We start from the raw sequence: 25,829 nt of genomic DNA, 5'->3' as shown, positions 1-25,829 counted from the left end.
TCAGCCAGGGCATTGAAAATGGGTCGTGGATGGGTATTCCAGCATGACAATGACCCAAAACACACGGCCAAGGCAACAAAGGAGTGGCTCAAGAAGAAGCACATTAAGGTCCTGGAGTGGCCTAGCCAGTCTCCAGACCTTAATCCCATAGAAAATCTGTAGAGGGGGAGCTGAAGGTTCGAGTTGCCAAACGTCAGCCTCAAAACCTTAATGACTTGGAGAAGATCTGCAAGAGGAGTGGAACAAAATCCCTCCTGAGATGTGTGCAAACCTGGTGGCCAACTACAAGAAACGTCTGACCTCTGTGATTGCCAACAAGGGTTTTGCCACCAAGTACTAAGTCATGTTTTGCAGAGGGGTCAAATACTTATTTCCCTCATTAAAATGCAAATCAATTTATAACATTTTTGACATGCGTTTTTCTGGATTTTGTTGTTGTTATTCTGTCTCTCACTGTTCAAATAAACCTACCATTAAAATTATAGACTGATCATGTCTTTGTCAGTGGGCAAACGTACAAAATCAGCAGGGGATCAAATACCTTTTTCCCCTCACTGTATTTCTCAAAAAAACACTATCTTCTCCTAGAGATATCATTACAGCTTGGGCTATTCTCTTTCAACACCGACTTTACTGTAATGCATGCCTGGGGTTTCAACAGCCAGAACATTTCACAATGTCCCTTTGCTTTCACATAATTATCCTAGAACTTGCTAAATTTTCAATATGGCTTAACTTGAAATATTTGAAATAAAGACTTACTTTTGAGGTGAAGGAAAATAATATATAATTATCATGACATAAGAGAGGAGTACAAGAGTTTAATACTGTACATATAAATAAGTAATCGATAAAGAAATATATATATTTACAACTATCATGCTGTTAGCAAATAAACTTAGTAGTTAAGTAAAAATATATATTTCTAAAATGTAACCAAATTAGTCTGTTTTTGCAATATCCTGTACATTCAGATTTTCACATAAAATATTTTAAACCCCTGCAAAGTTTCATATTGGAAAACATAGCATGATTATAAAACACATAAGGCCAATAAATCCTTAACTCAGCACAAGTGCAGTTGCTTTAACTTCTGCAGCGTTCAGTTTTTTGACCAACTGATTGTGAAAGTAACAAAGGAAATGGCTCAGCGAAGCTTTGGCCCCTTGTCGGTCACTTGACTGTCATTAACTATTCTTGAGGTACTGTGGGTGTAAGGAAGACCAAAGTACAAGTGCAGGCATGTCCAAGTCAAGTCAGTGCTAGCAGAGCAAAGTCAGGACCAGTAGTAGTACCAGACCCAGACCAGGAAAGGGTAGGTGGTGAGAGGCCAGGCCTGTGACCCCCCTGTCCAGCAGTAACTGGTACTGCACCAGGGTCCTGCGGTAGCCCCTCTCCTCAGACACACAGCTGTATGTTCCCTGCTGCTCAGGGCCCATGCTCTCTATTAGCAGGAGACACTGGTCCTCTGACTTTGTGGAGATGCACGGCGTTGCTGTGGTGTTGCCATGGTGCCTCCAGCTGTACTCAGCGTGGCTGGACAAGGTTGGGCAATGGAGGAAGTACTTTGAAGATAGAGGGACTCTGATTCCATCTTCAGCGCCAACTGATGACCCTGGAAAGTAAACTAAGAGCAAAACATTGCTTTTTAGACTTCCATAGCTAACCATTGTGGATGGATTCCATCCTTTATTATAGTACTTGGTCATAATAAGGGGTTTGTATTTATACAAGGATGGCTGTAACACACTACACACCTTTACTTGCAGTAAATCCTCTGGATATTGTTGCTGCATACCTGATGGTTCCCGTTCTCCACATCCTGAATTGTATCACTGTAAAAAGACAAGCATATATGAGTCAAGGAGTCTCAACCAGCAACTCAACCAGCAAATGTACCGGTTTATTGTACAGTAGGGTGTAGGGTATCTACCTTGTGGTTGGCAGAGAGATAGTTCTTTGAAACAGAGGAGCTGTACTGAAACCACATAGTATCACACCAATGGAGCATAGAGCATTTGACTACACGACAAGGTGGTGTGTAGTATCGTGTGTGTGTAGCGTGTGTGCATGTTTGGGGGGAGTGTAGAGAAGGAAGTGTAGTATACTTTTTAACAGCAGGTGGGGATCAGAGTGAGGAAGTGAACTAACATTTTCCTCTGACACACACTGCAGACATACTTGTAAGTATGTCACATTTAATCAAATGAAGTATATTTTGTTTGTTTTCATGGCCTCATCTGACACCACATTTGTTTGAAGTACATTTTGTTTGTTTTCATGGCCTCATCTGACACCACATTTGTTTGAAGTACATTTTGTTTGTTTTCATGGCCTCATCTGACACCACATTTGTTTGAACAAGGGCCATGTGTGTATACATCATTCTGGAAAAACTACCTCTGGCCATGTTGAGCTGAACTGATGGAAAATAAGGTCTAGCATAATGGCCAAACTAATGCACCACTCTATATTTGCATTTTTGACAAACACTATGAAGTGTTAAAACAAAACTGTATAAGGCTCACAGGAAACCACAGAGAGGAAACCAATATGTTGATAACCATAAATGAGAAATCTATTTTCAAATCACTATCATTAAATATCTATACAGCGGATGCTATAAGCTGAAAGCAGGCTGTGCTTGGTCTTACTTTGTAGCTGTGGTGCAGCGATGGCCGTCCCAGCCACAGTAAGGGTCTCTGGCCAAGACACAGTCTTCACACTGGGCTCCATACTGAACACAGCTGCCCAGGTCAATCTGAACCAGCTCTTTGCTGGAGGCCACATACAGCTTTGCCTGGAACACAACACCACAAGAACATTACAAGTACACTTTTAGAAAAAAAGGTGCTATCTAGAACCTAATAGAAGAACCCCTTGAAGAACCCTTTTTGGTTCCAGGTAGAACCCATTTGAGTTTCATGTAGAACCCTTTACACAGAGAGTTCTACATGGAACCCAAAAGAGTTCTATGTGGAACCAAAAAGGGTTCTCCTATGGGGACAGCCGAAGAACCCTTTTGGAACCCTTTATTCTAATATTGTAGGGAATACTGGAACAATGACTGTTGACTGCAGAAGAAAGTTACTGGCTTACAATTAGAACACCACTTCTTCTACAATATTATTATAGAGATATAAATATAGTTGTTATGGTTGCAGTTGTTCATGTCTATTGTCTCTCTCCTCCCGTTCAGACCTCTGGGACAAAAGTGTGGTCGGATTTTGGAAACCACCTTCCGATGTGGGCGCATTGGAGATGGATATAATGTAACAGCCTACAACATTCTGTGTATTTGAATGAGGCATGCAATTTCAAACCTGTGGCCAATACTTATTATTAAACTAAATCCACAATGCCGTCAAATGATATGCAGACGGAATGCATTTTAAAGGACAACAACATCTGTAGTTGAATCATCAAACGTTCAGCCGTGATCAAATAACTGATCCACATGTTAAAACATGGTATGAAAGGGATCTCTTTGACTATTGTCTATTCCACTCCATGTTTTATTACTACATTGCTACCACTGTTGGATCTCAATGGGGAGGTTTCTGTGTGGGCTGTGTTCCTTGACTCACCGTTGAGGAGTGTAACATCATACTGAGGACGTGTGCCCTGTAGTTAAAAGGTTGTAACTCAGCGATGACGAAGGCCTGACCATCCCTCTCCAGAACCTTATGAATCCCTCCATTCTCTAGTGTAGACACACACACACACACACACAGCCAGTGTCAAACTGCAGTCATCGATCATTGAGGATATGAGTGAGAGTCAAACATTACAAAAAAAAGGTGTGGGTAAGAAATGTCAACAGTCCTTTAAATGTTTCATCATAACGTTGAGACATCCTCCAGTCATATATTACACCACTCACAGTACAGATGCATGGTGGGGCATAGACTCACCCTGAGGATACATATATATGAGTATCTATTACTATTGCTACAGTAATGCTTCTGATACTGTACTTCAATTACATTCATCAGTCTCATGTCCGGGTTGTACTTCTCTGACACTAAGCACACCCTACAAACTGTTGTGCAGGCGTGAATCTCAAGTTAGGGTTGATTGCATAAGTCTCTGTGTGCCAATTTGAGTGCAATGATGGGAACTCTGGTTTCCTAGCACAGTGTGATAAGACTATACTTCCACTTAGTTACTTCTCTTTTTTAAAGTTCAAAATAAACTGTTCAGACAGGCCTTTTTTTTACACCTTACAAAAGATCAGTGTCAGTCAGTCAGCGTGAAGAAAAGTGTCACTTTACACCCTCTAGTACCATGAATGGTCAATATTATTTCAACCTTCTGAAAGCCTCTGTCTCTTGAAACTGGTGTGATTATAAGATGGAAACTTTCTCATCTCATCCACATTCCTATAATTATACTGTACATAAACACGATACAGCTCCCTATCATCACTTGCTGCAGGGTCATAAGAGGTGTATGTTAAAGGTCTCCAAACATCTCAGAAGGCTAAGGTTTCCCGTCATTCCTTTCAGACTGATCATTTGTGATTCATCATCTAGAGATCAAAACTTCTCACCTAGAGACAGAAACAGGACATTCCATTTGCCTTGGACTCTATCCATGCGGATGTGGTGGTAATGGCGGTGAGTGACCAGGAGAGGCCCACTGGTAACCCACTCCTCCATCTCTGAACTTTTGTCCACCATCTTCAGGACTTCCATGGGGAGTTTAGTGCTGTCTTTAACACACTACAAGAGGATGGACACTTTTATGTATACTTCAACATACAAAGATATACACAGAATTGTCACAAGCCGGGCTAGAACTCCGGTCTCAGATGTGGAGAGCTGGGGGTACTACCCCTTAGCCACAGAGGAGGTGTTGTAGGACCCAAATGAAACACCCAAGGCAATACTCCAGGCAAGTAGATTTAATGTTCCAAAACAGGAGGCAAAACAAAACAACTCCACGAGGGGAGAAAAACAAACTAAAGATAACTTCGAACAACTTACTAGGACAGACACGGTGGGACAAAGCAGGAGACACATAGTCAGGACGCAATAACCAAGTGAGAAACAAGGGGAAAACACACAGCTAAAATACTAAAGGGAAAACAAGGCACAGGTGACCTGGATCAAACTAATGAGGACACACGAGGAAGAACTAAGGCAGAGGGGAACACAGCTGACCTCTAGAGGCCCGGAGACAAACAGGAGAAGCAGGAAGCTGACAGGACCCCCTCCTCTAGGAACGACTCTGACGTTCCTTCCAGAACACCCTGGCCTCAGGGTGCGAAAATCTCGGATCAACCCTGGGTCCAGGATGTCCCTGGCTGGAACCCAGGAGCGCTCCTCTGGCCCGTAGCCCTCCCAGTCCACCAGATACTGCAGAGAGTTCTGGACCCTCCGGGAGTCCAGTATCCGGCGGACTGTGTAGGCTGGCTGGCCGTCAATAATCCTGGGAGGTGGCGGGGGTCTGCGTGGGGGGGCAAAGGGAGAAGACAAGACAGGTTTAATAAGTGAAACATGGAAAGTGGGGTTAATACGAAGGGAGCGAGGGAGAACCAAACGATAAGACACAGGGTTAACCTTTCTAGCAATGCGGAAAGGGCCGATGTATCTCTGGGAAAGCTTCTTGGACTCGACCCGGAGGGGCAGGTTCTTAGTGGCCAACCAAACTCTCTGACCAGCTCGGAAACTAGGGGCCGTCCGGCGGTGGCGATTAGCCTGACTTTGGTATCTCTGGGAGGTCCGAAGGAGGGCACGCCTGGCCTTCTTCCAGGTCCGCCTACAGCGTTGGACAAAGCGCTGGGCCGAGGGAACACCAACTTGCGCCTCCTCCTCTGGAAACAATGGAGGGTTGTAACCGAACTGGCATTCGAAGGGGGACAATCCGGTGGCTGAGGACTGGAGGGTGTTGTGGGCATATTCAGCCCAAATGATATAGGTGGCCCAAGACGTGGGATTACTGGCCGCCATACACCGCAGGGTGGTCTCCAGATCCTGATTAATCCGTTCCGTTTGGCCATTAGACTCTGGATGGAACCCCGACGATAGGCTGGCTGTGGCCCCAACAAGCCTGCAGAAGGCCCCCAAAACCGGGACGAGAATGGGGACCTCGGTCAGAGACCACGTCCAAGGGGAATACCAAATATCCGGAAGACATGGTTCATGAGGAGCTCAGCAGTCTCCTTAGCCGAGGGCAGCTTGGGCAGGGGAATAAACCGGGCAGCCTTAGAGAACCGGTCTACCACCACTAGGATGACGGTGTGTTGCCCTGGGATAGAGGAAGTCCCGTAACAAAGTCCAGAGAAAGGTGTGACCATGGCCTTCGAGGAACAGGTAAGGGATGGAGCAGTCCCTGGGGTCGCTGGCGTGTCGACTTTCCCTGGTTGCACACAGGGCAGGCCTCAACATAGACCTGCACGTCTTTCTTGATGGACGGCCACCAAAACCGCCGTCGGAGGAACTCCAGTGTGCGAGCACTGCCTGGATGGCATGTCAAGGGCGACTCATGACCCCACTGCAAGACGCGGGCCCGAACAGAGAGAGGAACGCACAGGCGACCGGCAGGACCACCGCCTGGATCGGGCTCCTGGACAAGAGCTTCTCGTACCCCTCTTTCTAGTTCCCACTGAAGAGGTGCGACGATCCTAGACCTCGGAATAATCGATGCCAAGGGCTTCTCTTGTAACTCGGGAGAATAGACTCGAGACAGAGCATCCGGCTTGACGTTCTTGGTGCCAGGTCGGTAAGTCAGGAGGAACTGGAATCGATTAAAGAAAAGGGACCATCGTGCTTGCCGAGGGTTCATCCGCTTAGCCTGTTGGATATATTCCAGGTTCTTGTGGTCTGTGAGAACCTGGAAAGGGTGCTGAGCCCCCTCAAGCCAATGGCGCCACTCTTCCAATGCCAGTTTTACCGCAAGCAACTCTAGATCCCCCACGTGGTAGTTGCGCTCGGCCTCAGACAGGCGGCGAGACATGAAGGCACAAGGGTGTAATCTCCCATCCGCACCCCTCTGTGACAGGACGGCTCCCACCCCCACCTCTGAGGCGTCCACCTCCACCACGAAAGGTCTCTCTGGGTCAGGGGTCACCAGAATCGGAGCAGAAGTGAAGCGGCGCTTGAGATCCTCGAAGGCCCCTGCTGCTTCCGGACCCCAGTGAATCTTGGTCCCTCCTCCTTGGTAAGCGTCGTCAAGGGGGCTACCACCGAGCTGAAATTCTTAATGAACTTCCGATAGAAGTTAGAAAAGCCAATGAACCGTTGAACCTCCTTGACCGTGGCAGGTGTGGGCCAATCGTGGACCGCCTTGACCTTCTTGGGATCCATCTCTAGGTGCCCGGGAGTGACAATAAACCCGAGAAACTGAGTCTGAGAAACATGAAATTCACACTTCTCAGGCTTAACGTAGAGGTGATTGTCAAGGAGCCTCTGGAGAACCCTGCTAACATGCCCCTCATGCTCCTTCAGTGACCTCGAGAAGATGAGGATATCGTCCAGGTACACGAAGACGAACAGATTAAGCATATCCCGGAGAACATCATTAATCAGGGCTTGGAATACGCGGGGGGCATTGGTGAGCCCGAACGGCATCACCCGATATTCATAGTGCCCCGTGGGCGTGTTGAACGCCCGTCTTCCATTCGTCTCCTTGCCGGATCCGCACGAGATGGTAAGCATTGCGGAGATCCAGCTTAGTAAAAATGGAAGCCCCTTGAAGCAGCTCAAAAGCAGTGGCCATGAGAGGAAGGGGGTATCGATTCGAACCGTGATCTTGTTGAGTCCCCGGTAATCAATACAAGGCCTAAGACCCCCGTCTTTCTTTTCAACAAAAAAGAAGCCCGCCCAGCCGGGGAAGTAGAGGCATAGATGAGGCCGGCTGCCAAGGACTCCTTAATGTAGGTGTCCATAGCTGCGTGCTCGGGGAGGACAAGGAAAAGATCCGACCTCTAGGAGGGCAGCACCCAGGGAGTAGATCAATGGCACAGTCATACGTGCGATGAGGCGGTAAGGAAGTAGCCCGGCCTTGCTGAACACTGCCTTGAACCGATGGTAAACACTGGGGACTCGGGAGACGTCAACAGACTCTTGAAACTGGGTACTAGGGGCTGAGGGACTCTGAAGCATGCAGGTGAGTTGGCAGGTGGGACCCCAGCTTAGAATGGTGCCCGTAGGCCAGTCGATCTGGGGATTATGTCTGCATAGCCAAGGGTGACCCAGGATAATAGGATACTCGGGAGAGTCAATGAGATAGAAGGTCTCCTCCTGCTGGTGTTGAGAGATGGTAAGTCGCAGGGACTGAGTCGCCTCGGTAACCTTTCCTGGTTCCAGAGGTCTGCCATCTAAGGCTGTAACTGCCTGGGGTTGAGGAAGTAGTTGGGTAGGGATCTTAAGTTCCTTAGCCAAGGTTACATCCAGGGAAATCACCTGCGGCACCGGAATCGATCATAGCCTGGACCCGATGCTGGTGGCCCCCCCAGGACAGAGTGGCTGGAATAGCCAGGACAGCGTTAGTAGGAGGCGCTCTAATTCTCCCCATCACAGCCCTCCTGTAGCTGGGCGGGGACAGGCCTTTCCCGAAAGCTCGGGGCAAGTGGAGCGGAAGTGGCCGGCAACCCCGCAGTAGAGGCACCGACGTTCCCTCATGCGACGTTCCCTTTCGTTGGGAGAAAGCCTGGAACGGCCTAACTGCATGCTCTCCGGGGAATCCTGGAGCAGTTCAGGAGCCGGGAAGCTCTGAATGACGGAGTCCAAACAGGAGAAACAGAGCTGCTCAGAGGAACTTGGGACTGAGACACCTGACGGCGAGCCGTTCTCCGCTCTCTTAGACGATTGTCCAGGCGGATGGCCAAGGCTATGAGGGACTCGAGATCACCAGCTGGTTCTCGGGTGGCTAACTCATCTTGAAGGGGCTCAGATAACCCTCCCTGAAAGCAGACCCTCAGCGCTTCATCATTCCATCCGCTCCTTGCTGCTATGGTCCGGAAATCAATGGCAAAATCTGCCGTGCTTCGGGGGCCCTGACGGAGAGACAGTAGGCGCTTGGAAGCCTCCCGCCCGCTGACAGGATGATCGAACACCCGCTTGAACTCTTCTACAAATGCAGCGTGGGAGTCACAACAGGCCTCCTGGGACTGCCACACCGCAGAAGCCCAGGCGAGCGCCTTGTCTGAAAGAAGGGTAATGATGTAGGCAATCTTGGAACGGTCTGTGGGAAAACTTGAGGGTTGGAGCTCGAAGGTGAGGGAGCATTGGGTGAGGAAACCCTGGCAAGAGCTTGGATCCCCAGAAAAGGGCTTGGGAGGTGGTAGTCGGGGCTCCGCCAACCGAGACGACCTGTCGTCACTGGGGGGTGACCTGGGGGAAGGGAGAGGACCAGGGAGGCGTTCAAAGAGCTGGCGGAGGGAACTCATCATTTCGGCCAGGAGTTGAGAATGACTAGCCATCAGCTCCTCTTGTCGGCTGAGAACGGCTTCATGGCGCTGGAAAGAAGCCTCATGTCGAGTGATCACCGCCAACAGGTCCTGGGAACTGAGTGTTTCTGGGTCCATGATTGACTTGGTTATTCTGTCACAAGCCGGGCTAGAACTCCGGTCTCAGATGTGGAGAGCTGGGGGTACTACCCCTTAGCCACAGAGGAGGTGTTGTAGGACCCAAATGAAACACCCAAGGCAATACTCCAGGCAAGTAGATTTAATGTTCCAAAACAGGAGGCAAAACAAAACAACTCCACGAGGGAGAAAAAACAAACTAAAGATAACTCGAACAACTTACTAGGACAGACACTGTGGGACAAAGCAGGAGACACATAGTCAGGACGCAATAACCAAGTGAGAAACAAGGGGAAAACACACAGCTAAAATACTAAAGGGAAAACAAGGCACAGGTGACCTGGATCAAACTAATGAGGACACACGAGGAAGAACTAAGGCAGAGGGGAACACAGCTGACCTCTAGAGGCCCGGAGACAAACAGGAGAAGCAGGAAGCTGACACAGAATACAGTCCAATATTGTAGACATACAGAGTAAAGGAGTAGAGCTGACTAGAAAGTTGAGTATATTGTTGAGCATACCTCCCCAGGTCGTGGGTTTGTAACGGGCCCTGTGTGTCCCTTGAAGTTGGAAGTTTTAAAGATGCGGTCAATATCTGCTATGGTGTAGACACATACAGCACTCATACCCCTAGGGATAGACACAGAGCTCAGCAAGTTTCAACTATACCCCTTACTAAAGATCTCTTTCACAATGTTTCACAACATCTGCTTTCAGTGAAGCGCCTGTTATGTTGTTATTGCTGATTTGTGTATGTTACTAAGGTCCATTATGATCTATCTACAGTATGTCGTCCTACCAGCCATTCCTGAAGAGTGCGTAGACCCTGGTATCCTGCCACCTGTCTCCCAGAACAGTGTTCACGTCCACTAGCTGGGTGAAGTACAGCCTGCTGTCATGGTCTCCACAGAAGAGCCTGGTACTCAACTTGGAGGTCCACCTGAACTGCAGATAGGACTTAGGTCCTCCAAGATCGGCCTGGAACACACATCCAACCACGGACATGCTAAGATAATCACAGTGGGCAAGTGCACACACCACTTAAAGGAGCCCCCCAATGAAAATAGTCTTAATTAAGGGCTTAAATGGGCAGAAATGGAGTGGTGCCACATATGAAAGATCTACAAATATTTTCTGAACTAAACTGCAGCACTGGTGATTACATACAGTGCAGGCATGATTCATGTTCTACATTCATGTTTGTAGTGCTTACCATGCAGACTTGAGCAACCCGGGGAACCCAGAGATCAGAGTCTAAACTCAGGTCTCGGTTCTTCTCTATGTAGAAGGCGTATAGTCTGTCCTGCAGACGATCCTCTCTCTGCCCGCTAGCCACCAAACTCACATATCTCTGTTCTAAGGAAAAGAACAGGAGAAATAATTACATTCAATGAACAGTCTGATCAGATATACAGTACTAAACAAAACAATGTCAGGCCACGCCTTGTTCTCTCACCCTGATCCATACCTGTTCCACTTTTTTCTGTCCATAGTCTGTTCTTCCCAAACCTGTGGATCCCCACGGAACCCTCTTTGCCTGAGTGAGTGGTGTAGAATTCCTCTACTTCAGCAGAACCTGGAGACACAACACATTAGCTCAATAACCAGTCATGAACATTAGGTCATATTATAGAGTCATGTTTTCCAATGAGACATTTTCCTCACCAATGAAGAGCGATGGCTCGCTTTCATTTATGTGTTGATTAATGTTTTGGATGCCCTTGGATCGAGTGCACTTAAACGGGTCGTCTGATGGGTTCTGCAGTGGAATAGTTTTGTGTCAACACGCCAATGGCAAAAAAGTATCAGAAGTAATGTATACTTATATAATGAAAAGTATGTCCCATACCATGTAACAGCACAATGTCTGTTGTTGTCCATTGGTTCCACACAGGAACAGTTGGTTTGGATCTTTAGTCTTGTGTAAAACAGTGATGTTATAGTGACAGTCCTGAAGTACAAAACAAAACTGTGTTACATGGTTGTATGCAAATTATTCTATGTGCAACTTTAGTAATGAACTGTACTATAAAACCAACATCCTCTCAGATACTCACTGGTGATGCGGGATCATTACTTCTACATCCCTCTCCAAACACAGGACTCTGCAAAGGCAATCATTAAATGTATTGTACAGGTACAGATGTAGGATCTTAATTTGAGCCAGTTTAATACAGCAGGAAAATACTCATGCAGCAACAGGACATGTGAATTATTAGGTGGATTATAATTAATGGACATTTTTTGAAGGCGTTGATACATTTTTCGTTAGGGCAAATAATGTGATATTTTAAAGTGGAAATTACTAACTTTAAAACCCTTTTTAAACCTTGAATATACTACAAGTTTGCTTTTCCTGCTGTGCACTAACATTCTCAGTAACATAAGAGTGATCAAATTAAGATCCTATATCTGTACATGTAGAGTACAATGTTCAATACATCCATTTCAACATAATCTAGTCTACAGTATGTAAGAGGGGAAGGACTGTTTAGCTAAATATTTACTTTAACAATATCAATAACCCTCCCTCTGTTATTACCATCAATTACATTACAGCAACTGAATTGGACAATCCTACTTAGAGCACGACCTGAATAGAGCTAAATCAATATAAAGCAACACAATACACAAGTAAGGTTTGCAGTAAGGGTATGTAACTCAGTCATACTACCATTATAGAGGGTTTAGAACTGTGGAAGTCTGTCTGGAACAGGTTTCTATGGCCTGTAATGTATACTATGTTGTCTTGAGGGCCCTGCAGGAGCTTTATATGGCTGTTATTCCCAGATAGGTGGATTCTTAGGCAGCTCACATCTGAGGACACAGAGATATAAATCATTAAGCAAACATATGACTGGACTGGAGATGTGTTTCTGGAACTAGGATGACTTCTTGGAAACCAGGATTCCATTGGCTAAGTGGGTTTAGAAGCAAGGTACAGGCAACACCTGGGTTGTGGGTTTGAATCCCTCACGGGCCACATACAGTGCCTTGCAAAAGTATTCATCCCACTTGGCGTTTTTCCTATTTTGTTGCATTACAACCTGTAATTTAAAGGGATTTTTATTTGGATTTCATGTCACGAACATCTACAAAATAGTCCAAATTGGTGAAGTGAAATGAAAAAAATAACTTGTTTCAAAAAATCACCCCCTTTGTTATGAAGCCCCTAAATAAGACCTGGTACAACCCATTACCTTCAGAAGTCACATCATTAGCTACATTTTATTTTACCTTTATTTAACTAGGCAAGTCAGTTAAGAACAAATTCTAATTTACAATGACGGCCTACACCGGCCAAACCCGGAAGACGCTGAGCCAATTGTGCGCCGCCCTATGGGACTCCCAATCACGGCTGGTTGTGATACAGCCTGGAATCGAACCAGGGGTCTGTAGTGACGCCTCAAGCACTGAGATGCAGTGCCTTAGACCGCTTTGCCACTCGGGAGCACAATAAAGTCCACCTGTGTGCAATCTAAATGTCACATGATCTGAGTATATACACTGCTCAAAAAAATAAAGGGAACACTTAAACAACACAATGTAACTCAAAGTCAATCACATTTCTGTGAAATCAAACTGTCCACTTAGGAAGCAACACTGATTGACAATAAATGTCACATGCTGTTGTGCAAATGGAATAGACAACAGGTGGAAATTATAGGCAATTAGCAAGACACCCCCAATAAAGGACTGGTTTTGCAGGTGGTGACCACAGACCACTTCTCAGTTCCTATGCTTCCTGGCTGATGTTTTGGTCACTTTTGAATGCTGGCGGTGCTTTCACTCTAGTGGTAGCATGAGACGGAGTCTACAACCCACACAAGTGGCTCAGGTAGTGCAGCTCATCCAGGATGGCACATCAATGCGAGCTGTGGCAAGAAGGTTTGCTGTGTCTGTCAGCGTAGTGTCCAGAGCATGGAGGCGCTACCAGGAGACAGGCCAGTACATCAGGAGACATGGAGGAGGCCGTAGGAGGGCAACAAAATGACCTCCAGCAGGCCACAAATGTGCATGTGTCTGCTCAAACGGTCAGAAACAGACTCCATGAGGGCGGTATGAGGGCCCGACGTCCACAGGTGGGGGTTGTGCTTACAGCCCAACACCGTGCAGGACGTTTGGCATTTGCCAGAGAACACCAAGATTGGCAAATTCACCACTGGCGCCCTGTGCTCTTCACAGATGAAAGCAGGTTCACACTGAGCACGTGACAGACGTGACAGAGTCTGGAGACGCCCGTGGAGAACGTTCTGCTGCCTGCAACATCCTCTAGCATGACCGGTTTGGCGGTGGGTCAGTCATGGTGTGGGGTGGCATTTCTTTGAGGGGCCGCACAGCCCTCCATGTGCTCGCCAGAGGTAGCCTGACTGCCATTAGGTACCGAGATGAGATCCTCAGACCCCTTGTGAGACCATATGCTGGTGCGGTTGGCCCTGGGTTCCTCCTAATGCAAGACAATGCCAGACCTCATGTGGCTGGAGTGTGTCAGCAGTTCCTGCAAGAGGAAGGCATTGATGCTATGGACTGGCCCGCCCGTTCCCCAGACCTGAATCCAATTGAGCACATCTGGGACATCATGTCTCGCTCCATCCACCAACGCCACGTTGCACCACAGACTGTCCAGGAGTTGGCGGATGCTTTAGTCCAGGTCTGGGAGGAGATCCCTCAGGAGACCATCCGCCACCTCATCAGGAGCATGCCCAGGTGTTGTAGGGAGGTCATACAGGCACGTGGAGGCCACACACACACTACTGAGCCTCATTTTGACTTGTTTTAAGGACATTACATCAAAGTTGGATCAGCCTGTAGTGTGGTTTTCCACTTTAATTTTGAGGGTGACTCCAAATCCAGACCTCCATGGGTTGATACATTTGATTTCCATTGATAATTTTTGTGTGATTTTGTTGTCAGCACATTCAACTATGTAAAGAAAAAATTATTTAATAAGATTATTTCATTCATTCAGATCTAGGATGTGTTATTTTAGTGTTCCCTTTATATTTTTGAGCAGTGTATTTATATATATATATATATTCCTGTTCTGAAAGGCCCCATAGTCTGCAACACCACTAAGCAAGGGGCACCCTCAAGCAAGCGGAACCATGAAGACCAAGGAGCTCTCCAAACAGGTCAGGAGAAGTACAGATCATGGTTGGGTTATAAAAAAAATATCCGAAACTTTGAACATCCCACGGAGCACCATTTAAATCCATTATTAAAAAATGGAAAGAATATGGCACCACAACAAACCTGCCAAGAGAGGGCCGCCCACCAAAACTCACGGACCAGGCAAGGATGGCATTAATCAGAGGCAACAAAGAGACCAAAGATAACCCTGAAGGAGCTGCAAAGCTCCACAGCGGAGATTGGAGTATCTGTCCATAGGACCACTTTAAGCCGTACACTCCACAGAGCTGGGCTTTACAGAAGAGTGACCAGAAAAAAGCCATTGCTTAAAGAAAAAAAATAAGCAAACGTTTGGTGTTCGCCAAAAAAGCATGTGGGAGACTCCCCAAACATATGGAAGAAGGTACTCTGGTCAGATGAGACTAAAATTGAGCTTTTTGGCCATCAAGATAAACGTTATGTCTGGCGCAAACCCAACACCTCTCATCACCCCGAGAACATCCCCACAGTGAAGCATGGTGGTGGCAGCATCATGCTGTGGGGATGTTTTTCCATCGGCAGGGACTGGGAAACTGGTCAGAATTGAAGGAATGATGGATGGTGCTAAATACAGGGAAATTCTTGAGGGAAACCTGTTTCAGTCTTCCAGAGATTTGAGACTGGGATGGAGGTTCACCTTCCAGCAGGACAATGACCCTAAGCATACTGCTAAAGCAACAGTCAAGTGATTTAAGGGGAAACATTTAAATGTCTTGGAATGGCCTAGTCAATGCCCAGACCTCAATCCAATTGAGAATCTGTGGTATGACTTAAAGATTGCTGTACACCAGTGGAAACCATCCAACTTGAAGGAGCTGGAGCAGTTTTGCCTTGAAGAATGGGCAAAAATCCAAGTGGCTAGATGTGCCAAGCTTATAGAGACATACCCCAAGAGACTTGCAGCTGTAATTGCTGCAAAAGGTGGCTCTACAAAGTATGCACGCTCAAGTTCTGTTTTTTTTTGTCTTATTTCTTGTTTGTTTCACAATAAAAAATATTTTGCATCAAATGATACATACCCCAAAATAATCCATTTTAATTCCAGGTTGTAAGGCAACAAAATAGGAAAAATGCCAAGGGGGGTGAATACTTTCGCAAGCCACTGTACACTATATATACAAAAGTATATTCAAATTATTGGATTCGGCTATTTCAGCCACACCCGTTGCTGACAGGTGTATAACATCGAGCACACAGCCATGCAATCTCCATAGACAAACATTGGCAGTAGAATGGCCTTACTGAAGAGCTGTGACTTTCAACGTGGCACCGTCATAGGACGTCACCTTTCCAACTAGTTAGTTCGTCAAATTTCTGCCCTGCTAGAGTTGCCCCGGTCAACTGTAAGTGCTGTTATTGTGAAGTGGAAACGTCTAGGAGCATCAACGGCTCAGCCGCGAAGTGGTAGGCCACACAACTCACTGATTGGGACCGCCTAGTGATGAAGCGTGTAGCGTGTAAAAATCGTCTGTACTCAGGTGCAACACTTACTACCGTGTTCCAAACTGCCTCTGGAAGCAATGTCAGCACCAGAACTGTTCGTCGGGAGCTTCATGAAATTGGTTTCCGTGTCCGAGCAGCCGCACACAAGCCTAAGATCACTAATGACCAATGCAAAGCGTCGGCTGGAGTGGTGTAAAGCTCGCCGCCATTGGACTCGGGAGCAGTGGAAACGCATTCTCTGGAGTGATGAATCACGCTTCACCATCTGGCAGTCCAAGAACGCTACCTGCCCGAATGCATAGTGCCAACTGTAAAGTTTGGTGGAGGAAGAATAATGGTCTGGGGCTGTTTTTCATGGTTCAGGCCCCTTAGTTCCAGTGAAGGGAAATCTTAACGCTACAGCATACAATTACATTCTAGATGATTCTGTGCTTCCAACTTTGTTGCAACAGTTTGGGGAAGGCCCTTTCCTGTTTCAACATGACAATGCCCCCGTGCACAAAGTGAGGTCCATGCAGAAATGATTTGTCGAGATCGGTGTGGAAGAACTTGACTGGCCTGTACAGAGCCCTGACCTCAACCCCATCGAACACCTTTGGGATGAATTGGAACGCCGACTGCAAGCCAGGCCTAATCGCCCAACATCAGTGCCTGACCTCACTAATGCTCTTGTGGCTGAATGGAATCAAGTCCCCGCAGCAATGTTCCAACATCAGGTGGAAAGCCCAGAAGAGTGGAGCAGCAAAGGGGGACCAACTCCATATTAATGCCCATGATTTCGAATGAGATATTTGACGAGCAGGTGTCCACATACTTTTGTCATGTAGTGAACACAGTCTACAAAACATTAGGAACACCTTGAGTTGCACCCCCTTTTGCCCTCAGAAGAGACTCAATTTGTTAGGGCATGGACTCTACAAAGTGTCGAAAATGTTCCACAGGGATGCTGGCCCATGTTGACGCCAATGCTTCCCACAGTTGTGTCAAGTTGGCTGGATGTCCTTTGGGTGGTGGACCATTCTTCATACATTTAACAAGTGACACCAATAAGGGATCATAGCTTTCACCTGGTCAGTCTATGTCATGGAGAGAGCAGGTGTTCCTAATGTTTTGTACACACAGTGTATACTGATATTGTCAGAGTTAAATAAAAGAAGGTAACCAGTGACCGAATTTGAATAGGGTTCATATTTCATGTTGTGCCAGATGAGTTTATCCTTCTAACTTTACCGTAGCATAGCAGATTCCCATATTATTATAGGCCTACTATCCCTTTATCTCACCACTGTGAAGGGCTGTATGATATCGCATGTACATTCCAAATTAAATGTTCAAGCTCAGTATTAATGTAGGCTTGTATGAGTATGAATTGTTTTTGTTCCTTACCAGAGTTGTCTAATGACAAAGGTAAGAAATATGGTTCATGTTCTTGTACTTTTGGAGAAGCGCAAAAAGCATCCTATTCTCTTTCATTTCTCTCCCTTGAGTCGGAACGGTGCTATGCCAAAATGTGGACAGCCTGTGGACAGCCAGAGCCCAGTGCGGTATATGGCTGGGAAAACGTACCTCAATCCAGGGATGGAATATATCGTTGTACTTCTAATCACCACGAAATGATGAAAGGTGAATCGAGAAGATTGAAATACTGCTAGATTTTTATTAAACTGCCATTTTTGTCAGCATGCTAGGCTAGCTAATGCTAAAGCAACCCATTGGATTCAACAGCACTTCCAGTAGCTACTCACCCCAACTCTAGGCGTCGCATTTTCATGGAATCCAATGGGCTTTTATTGCATTAGCTAGCCTAGCATGCTAACGAAAACAGCAGTTTAATTAAAAACAAGCAGTATTTCAATCTTCTCGATTCGGGATGATTATGAGTACAACGACATATTACATCCCTGGATTGAGGTACGTTTTCACATTCCGGCATAGCACCACAGAGTTTCTAAACCCAGAGACACAACCTCGCAAGACTTCCGGGAACGCTTGAGAAACAGACCAAGCAGACCAGGCTGTGGTTTGGGGTTTAAGAAGTCAATGAGAGAAGTGAAATGTCTTTAAGTAGTTGAACACAGGGGTGTCCCCCCACATTCTGAAATTGCATTTTTGTCATTTTCATCATTGGAATGTGATACAAAACGAAGCATTGGTTGCTTTAGGACCATGCGGACGCCTCCGAGCGGTCGAGTAGGCTGTTTGGAGTGTTTATCCGACTGGATAAAAAATTTATACAAATTATGTCCCTCCCCACTTCTAAAACCAAAGTTGTGCCCCTGGTTGAACATGTTACTACTTCAACCTTGTGAAAGTGACAAAATGACACATTTTAATTTCTGATTTGACGGCCGTTATGACATGTTTCTATGCATGAGTTTAGCTAGCCAACGATGCCAAGACATCGCCTACAAGTGTGATCGGGGATTTCTATTTGAGAAGCAGTTCCTGTCTATCTTCAGACAGTACTATACTGTCTTTGCAACGTGGTCTCAGAGCACTTCGTATTATTCTGACACTGGCCTCCCGAGTGGCACAGTGGTCTAAGGCACTGCATCACAGTGCTAGCTGTGCCACTAGAGATCCTGGTTCGAATCCAGGCTCTGTCATAGCCGGCTGTGACCGGGAGACCCATGGGGTGGCGCACAATTAGGGTAGGGGAGGGAATGGCTGGCAGGGATGTAGCTCAGTTGGTAGAGCATGGTGTTTGCAACGCCAGGGTTGTGGGTTAGATTCCCACGGGGGTATAAAAAAATAATTAATTGTAAGTCGCTCTGGATAAGAGCGTCTGCTAAATGACTAAAATGATTTAGTATGATATGTTACATTTCGTATAGTATGTATTAATTTGTGGATGTCCATCATCCAATTTGTACAATATTTTCCGAATTTGCTAAATGTACAACTTCTTACGAATTTCTAAACGTATGATATGTTACAAATTTCAGTTTGTAGTGGCTAACGTTAGCTAGGGGGTGGCAAAAGCTAATGTTAATTAGCTGGCTTACGTTAGCTAGGCTAGGGGTTAGGGTTAAGAGTTAGGTTAAAGGGTTAAGGTTAGGGTTATCTAAAAGGGTTAAGGTTAGGAGAAGGGTTAACTAACATGCTAAGTAGTTGCAAAGTAGAAAAAATGCTTTTTCAGAATGTGGACAAGTCCCCCCCATCCCCAGTGAAAGTTGCGCCCCTGTTTGATAGCACAGTTCCAAATCAAGAGAGTTTATTTATTTCCCCTTTTTTTACTTTAACTATTTACATATCATTACAGCACTGTATATAGACATAATATGACATTTTAAATGTCTTTATTCTTTTGGAAGTGTAATGTTTACTGTTCATTTTTAAAATTGTTTATTTCACTTTTGTTTATTATCCATTTCACTTGCTTTGGCAATGTAAACATATGTTTCCCATGCCAATAAAGCCCCTTCAACTGAATCGGATCCTTTTGGCTATTGTGGACTATACAATTTTCCTCCAGATATTTTAGTATTGAATATAAATCGACTCCTAATAGGCCTAATCATTCAACCCCTGCTGTCATCATTAAATTATTTTACTATTGATTTAAAATAAAAAGCTTACTTTACCTCGGTCTGTCAATGTCACCCTCGGTTTGTGGGTAAAGTCCGAAGCTTTCACCCAAAAAAATAATTGTCCTAAAAAGACGGCAAAGAGAGCTAGCGGACTCATGCTTTTCTGAGGCTCTCGCCAAATCATTACTAGAAGCTGTAGGCGGTTTTAGCACAAGGGTGGTGTAGTATTATATCAATCGTCACTTAATTTTTCCTCCAGTAGCAGGCGCGGTGTTAGGGAGCTGCCAATTAGCAAGCCTATGAGTCCAGAATAGCGACACTGCTCTCTGGTGGGTAAACTAAGAACTGTAATTGAACCCATTGAAAATAGACGAAATATTGTTTCTTTTAAATGAAGAAACGTAACACAGTTTGTACATTATTACAAATGAGTCCAGAGAATGAAGAAATTGCAGAAACTTCTGAAATGGAGAAAGTGAAGAATTAAATGAAAATTCTGAAAATGAAGGAATACAAGGAATGTGGAAACTGAACAATTAACTGTGAAAATGGCAACCATTTGTAGAGTACAAGCGTTTGAGGCTACAAAGAGGATTTTGATTCCTATGTAGAGCGTTTTTGAGCGTTGGCTGGCTGCAAATGAAATCAAACATGAAAAGAAAGCATACATATTTCTCAGTGTTTTGCATCCAACTGAGTATGGATTGCTGAAAGGTCTCATTGAACCAATAAAAACAGTGGAGTTGACCTATGCAGAACTGACTGAAACTCTCTCAAGGCATTTCAAGCCTAAGCCCATTCTCATTGCAGAATGCTTCAGATTCTACCAATGTCACCAGAGTCAAGGGGAAACCGTGGCTGACTACATCCTTGCTTTGAAAAGGCTGGCAAGTACACTACCAGTAAAAGTTTGGAAACACCTACTCATTCAAGGGTTTTTCTTTATTTTTACTATTTTTTTTACATTGTAGAATAATAGTGAAGACATCAAAACTATGAAATAACACATATGGAATCATGTAGTAACCAAAAAAGTGTTAAACAATTCAAAATATATTTTATATTTGAGATTCTTCAAATTGCCACCCTTTGCCTTGATGACAGCCTTGAACACTCTTGGCATTCTCTCAACCAGCTTCATGAGGTAGTCACCTGGAATGCATTTCAATTAACAGGTGTGCCTTCTTAAAAGTTAATTTGTGGAATTTCTTTCCTTCTTAATTCGTTTGAGCCAATCAGTTGTGTTGTGACAAGGTGGGGGGGTAAACAGAAGATAGCATTATTTGGTAAAAGACCAAGTCCATATTATGGCAAGAACAGCTCAAATAAGCAAAGAGAAACAACAGTCCATCATTACTTTAAGACATGAAGGTCAGTCAATACGGAACATTTCAATAACTTTTAAAGTTTCTTCAAGTGCACTCGCAAAAACCATCAAGCGCTATGATGAAACTGGCTCTCATGTGGACCACCACAGGAATGGAAGACCCAGAGTTCATTAGAGTTACCAGCCTCAGAAATTGCAGCCCAAATAAATGCTTCACAGAGTTCAAGTCACAGACACATCTCAACATCAACTGTTCCGAGGGGACTGTGTGAATCAGGCCTTCACGGTCGAATTGCTGCAAAGAAACCACTACTAAAGGACAACAATAAGAAGAAGAGATCTGCTTGGGCCAAGAAACACGAGCAATGGACATTAGACCGGTGTAAATGTGTCCTTTGGTCTGGAGTCCAAATTGGAGATTTTTGGTTCCAACCGCCGTGTCTTGTGTGACGCGGTGTGGGTGAACGGATGATCTCTGTATGTGTAGCTCCCACAGCAAAGCATGGAGGAGGAGGTGTTATGTTGTGTGGGTGCTTTGCTGGTGACACTGTCTGTGATTTATTTAGAATTCAAGGCACACTTAACCAGCATGGCTACCACAGCATTCTGCAGCGATACGCCATCCCATCTGGTTTGGACTTAGCGGTAATTTCATTTGTTTTTCAACAGGACAATGACCCATTACACCTCCAGGCTGTGTAAGGGCTATTTTACCAAGAAGGAGAGTGATGGAGTGCTGCATCAGATGACCTGGCTTCCACAATCCCCTGACCTCATCCCAATTGAGATGGTTTGGGATGAGTCGGACCGCAGAGTGAAGGAAAAGCAGCCAACAAGTGCTAAGCATATGTGGGAACTCCTTCAATACTGTTGGAAAAGCATTCCAGGTGAAGCTGGTTGAGAGAATGCCAAGAGTGTGCAAAGCTGTCATCAAGGCAAAGGGTGGCTATTTGAAGAATCTCAAATCTCAAATATATTTTTGATTTGTTTAACACTCCATATGGGTTATTTCACAGTTGTGATATCTTCACTATTATTCTACAATGTAGAGAATAGTAAAAATAAAGAAAAACCCTTGAATGAGTAGGTGTGTCCAAACCTTTGACTGGTATGTACATTTTCTTGATGATGCTCTCCGAGATACGTTTGTATGTGGTCTCACAGGTGAAGCATATCACAGATGCCTTCTGTCAGAGAAGGACTAGACTTTCAAGAAAGCCTGTGATATCGCACTTGGACTCGAGCTTGCCCACAGGGATACTATTGAGCTATCGGGACATGTAGAACGTCAGAAAGGAGTTCACAAGGTAATTGACACACGTGGAGTACAAATGCAGCTGGACACTGGAGTGTCTGTTTCTCTTGTTCCAGAGAGAATCTACAAAGAAAAACTGAAAGAGTGCCCTCTTCAGCCAGCAACCATCCACCTTTCATCATACACTGGTGACACTATGCCTGTGTTAAGGCAGATCCATGTACCAGTCCGGGGAAGGAGTGGACGCTACCGCTTATCATTGTTGAAGGAGAGAAATCAGCCTTGCTAGGCAGAAACTGGCTACAGAAGATCAAGCTGAACTGGAGAGAAATCTTCAGTCTGAAAAATGACAAACCAGTGTGTCAGGCTACACTCACTAACATGCTGGAGAAGCACAAATAACTTTTCAAAGATGGCTACGGCGAGATACAAGACTTCACAGCAAAAGTCAGAGTGCAAGAAGGAACCAAGCCTATCTTTCACAAACCACGTCCAGTTCCCCTATGCTCTTAAGGAAGCAGTGGAGAAAGAACTGGAGCGCCTTCAGAAGAGTAACATCATCACGAAAGTGGAGAGGAGCGACTGGGACGTTCCGATCATTGTAGTCCCAAAGAAAGACAATACCATCAGAATGTGTAGAGACTACAAGGTCACAGTAAATCGCTGCATACTACCAGAGGAATATCCACTACCAAACACTGAAGTTCTGTTTTCCACTCTAGCTGGTGGGAAGGTTTTCAGTAAGCTGGACCTGTCATTCTCTCATCAGCAACTGAAGCTTGATCCGGAGTCAGAACAGTATCTGACCATCAATACATACAAGGGGCTATTCAGATTCAATCGCTTGGCCTATGGGATCTCGACAGCTCCAGCAATATTCAAACACACAATGGATCAGATCTTGACGGCATAGACAATGTTGTGTGCTTCATGGACAACATCCTCATGTCAGCACCAACCATTGAAGAGCACCTTGTAGTGCTGGACAAAGTGATGTCAAGACTGGAGAAATACGGAGTGAGAATGAAACATAGCAAGTGTGAGTTCCTCCAGGACTCAGTGGAGTATCTCGGATACAATATTGACGCACAAGGCCTGCACCCTACCAACAGCAAGGTGGAAGCATCAGAGCTGAGGTAATTTTTGGGGCTCCTGAACTATTACGGAAAGTTTTTGGCAAACTTGTCCACATTGTTGCATCCGCTTCACCAACTGCTGCAGGCCGATACAAAGTGGAATTGGTCTCCACATTGCGAAGAAGCATTCAAGACTTGCAAACAGCATCTACTAAAGAGCAAGTGGCTTGCCCACTACGACACAAAGATGAAGCTGAGACTCGCGTGTGATGCATCTCCATACGGAGTAGGAGCCGTCATCTCACATGTTCTACCATCAGGTGAAGAACACCCTATTGCATTTGCATCACAGACTCTGTCACCAACTGAGAACAATTATGCCCAAATTGAGAAGGAAGCCCTGAGCATAATATTTGGAGTGAAGAAGTTTCACAAATACCTCTATGGAAGGACGTTCCAACTGCTGACGGATCACAAGCCTCTGTTGGCCATCCTTGGACCAAAATCAGCCATAACAACCCTGGCTGCACTTTGAATGCAACGTTGGGCTCTGATATTGCTAGCCTATGACTACGAGATTGAGAACAGACAATCCAATGGTCACGCAAATGCCGATGCACTATAAAGACTACCATGCAAAAGTGACACAGACAGTGAAGACGATAGAGCAGTCTTCCAGATCTCTCTCATCGACGAACTGCTCATATCTTTTTCAGACATAGCAGAGGAAACGAGGAAAGACCCAGTACTTTTAAAAGTCTTGGACTTAACGTTGGCCAGCTGGCCAACCTTCGTAAATGACGATAACCTTTGTCCATTCATCGACAAGAAAGACCAGTTGTCTACTGATCAAGGATGTGTTCTGAGGGGATCAAGGGTGGTGGTACCTCATAAATTCAAGAGGAGACTGCTATCTGACCTGCATGAGGGACATCCAGGGATCACTCAAATGAAAGCACTCGCCCGCAGTTATCTGTGGTGGCCTGGACTGGATCAGAACATTCAGCAGCATATAGGTCACTGTTCACCCTGTGAAGCTGTTCAGAACAAGCCTGCTACTGCACCTCTTCATTCATGGTCCTGGGCTGCTACACCATGGGAATGCATCCATGTGGATTATGCCGAGATTGACAAGCAACCCTTCCTTGTTGTCGTCGATGTCTATTCCAAGTGGATGGAAGTGTGCCCTACTCAACTGACCACAGCTGAAAAGACAATCAATCTTCTCAGACACCTGTTCGCATCCTTTGGACTAGTCAAGGAGCTCGTCTCGGACAATGGCCCTCCTGTCACCACCTTAGCATCCGGCATCAAACGGAGCAGCGGAGAGAGCCGTGCAAACCTTTAAGAAGGCCTGGACTAGGCTCGAGATTCAGTCTGTGCCCACCCACCAAAGGCTTCCCCGTTTTCTGTTTACTTACCGTAACACACCACACACAGTAACGGAACGTACACAAGCTGAACTGTTTCTGGAACGCCAACCACGTACCTGCCTGACATTGTTGAAACCAGACTTGTCAAACACTGTGGCAAAGCACCAGCTATAGCAGAAGAAAGCTCATGACAGATACTCAAAGACTGTTAGAGAATTCAAAGCGGGAGAGAGTGTGATGGTACATGATTTCAGACACCCCAAGCACCTGTGAAACTCAGGTGTGATCTTGCAACGCAGAGGACCTTTGACTTACCAAGTCCAAGTTGGTCATCACCATGTCAACATTCATGTGGATCATCTGCTATGGTCCAACGCCCCAGCAGAGACATGCCGAGAGAACAAGAACAATAATAACCCCCAGGACTAGTCTCCTGACTGTGGACGTATGGGAGAGACCTTCCACTCGAACCTGGCCCACCACCGGAAGCCCAGGAGGAGCGGAGATATCCTGTTCGACAGCGAAGGGCACCTCAAAAGCTTGACCTGTGAGTTGAGCTGTTTCAGGAGGTAACAAACAGTAAAACAAACAAACACTTTAATATGTTCTAGATAAAAGGAAAGCAAAATAACATTACCTGGGTTAGTTATTAGGACACAAATTCCATCTTCGGGGCAGAATAATCCCCTGGATTTGTGCTGGGCTCTGAAAAGTCTGCTTCAACCAAGTATTTGAGAAATGTTTAAGAATGCATTGTTCAGATATTAGTATTAGCATTAGTATTTCACAAATGTATTTACCTTGTTCTCTGGGAGTTAAAAGCTATGGGGGAGGAGTGTAGGATTGGTGATCTATATCTGTCTATATTAGTTACCATGCTGTTACTAAGCAGTAATGTATTATGGCAGTGTTATGTTATGGAACCTAATAGGAAGTGCACATGCACTTTCTTACAAAACGACACTAAACTGTTCTCCCGTCTCCTGCCTGGTAATTTTCTCCACAACACAAATATTACAGGTTGGGGTCTATAAAGTCGGGTCTTCCGTCTAGTCTAGTCGTCACTCTTCAACTTCATCAGAGATACGCCTCTTTCTCTCTGCATTCATTTCCACTTGGGGA

At 45.5% G+C, this 25,829-nt stretch overlaps 1 protein-coding gene across 2 annotated transcripts; it reads right to left on the bottom strand.

Moving 5' to 3' along the window:
* Positions 1-507: 507 nt before the first annotated feature.
* On the bottom strand, positions 508-19,851 carry LOC121566178 (semaphorin-4D-like). Of its 2 annotated transcripts, none has more exons than XM_041876347.2 (14): positions 19,731-19,851; positions 12,209-12,351; positions 11,592-11,639; positions 11,384-11,485; positions 11,200-11,293; positions 10,991-11,110; positions 10,748-10,890; positions 10,334-10,512; positions 10,056-10,164; positions 4,553-4,724; positions 3,588-3,703; positions 2,655-2,800; positions 1,758-1,835; positions 508-1,627 (listed from the first exon to the last, which is right to left on the bottom strand). In XM_041876347.2, exons 1-13 carry the CDS (start codon positions 19,831-19,833, stop codon positions 1,760-1,762), a joined length of 1,551 nt encoding a protein of 516 aa, XP_041732281.2. In that variant the 5' UTR covers positions 19,834-19,851; the 3' UTR covers positions 508-1,627; positions 1,758-1,759. The 2 variants fall into 2 exon arrangements, with proteins under 2 accessions (XP_041732281.2, XP_041732282.2); XM_041876348.2 differs by having other exon boundaries at positions 11,003-11,110.
* Between the last annotated feature and the right edge of the window lie 5,978 nt (positions 19,852-25,829).

Source organism: Coregonus clupeaformis, chromosome 32 (genome assembly GCF_020615455.1).
Source record: "Coregonus clupeaformis isolate EN_2021a chromosome 32, ASM2061545v1, whole genome shotgun sequence".
Taxonomy (NCBI): domain Eukaryota; kingdom Metazoa; phylum Chordata; class Actinopteri; order Salmoniformes; family Salmonidae; genus Coregonus; species Coregonus clupeaformis.
Note: the sequence above shows the minus strand (reverse complement) of the source record. Positions and strands in the feature narration are given on the sequence as shown.

What these genes read in the sequence shown, in the direction of transcription:
- LOC121566178 (XM_041876347.2), bottom strand. Translation starts at nt 19,833, where the DNA reads ATGAGTCCGCTAGCTCTCTTTGCCGTCTTTTTAGGACAATTATTTTTT. An exon ending in GTAATGATCCCGCATCACCA is followed by an intron (nt 11,486 to 11,591) that starts GTGAGTATCTGA and finishes TTTGTACTTCAG; the next exon opens with GACTGTCACTATAACATCAC. An exon ending in GGGTTGCTCAAGTCTGCATG is followed by an intron (nt 10,513 to 10,747) that starts GTAAGCACTACA and finishes TGTGTGTTCCAG; the next exon opens with GCCGATCTTGGAGGACCTAA.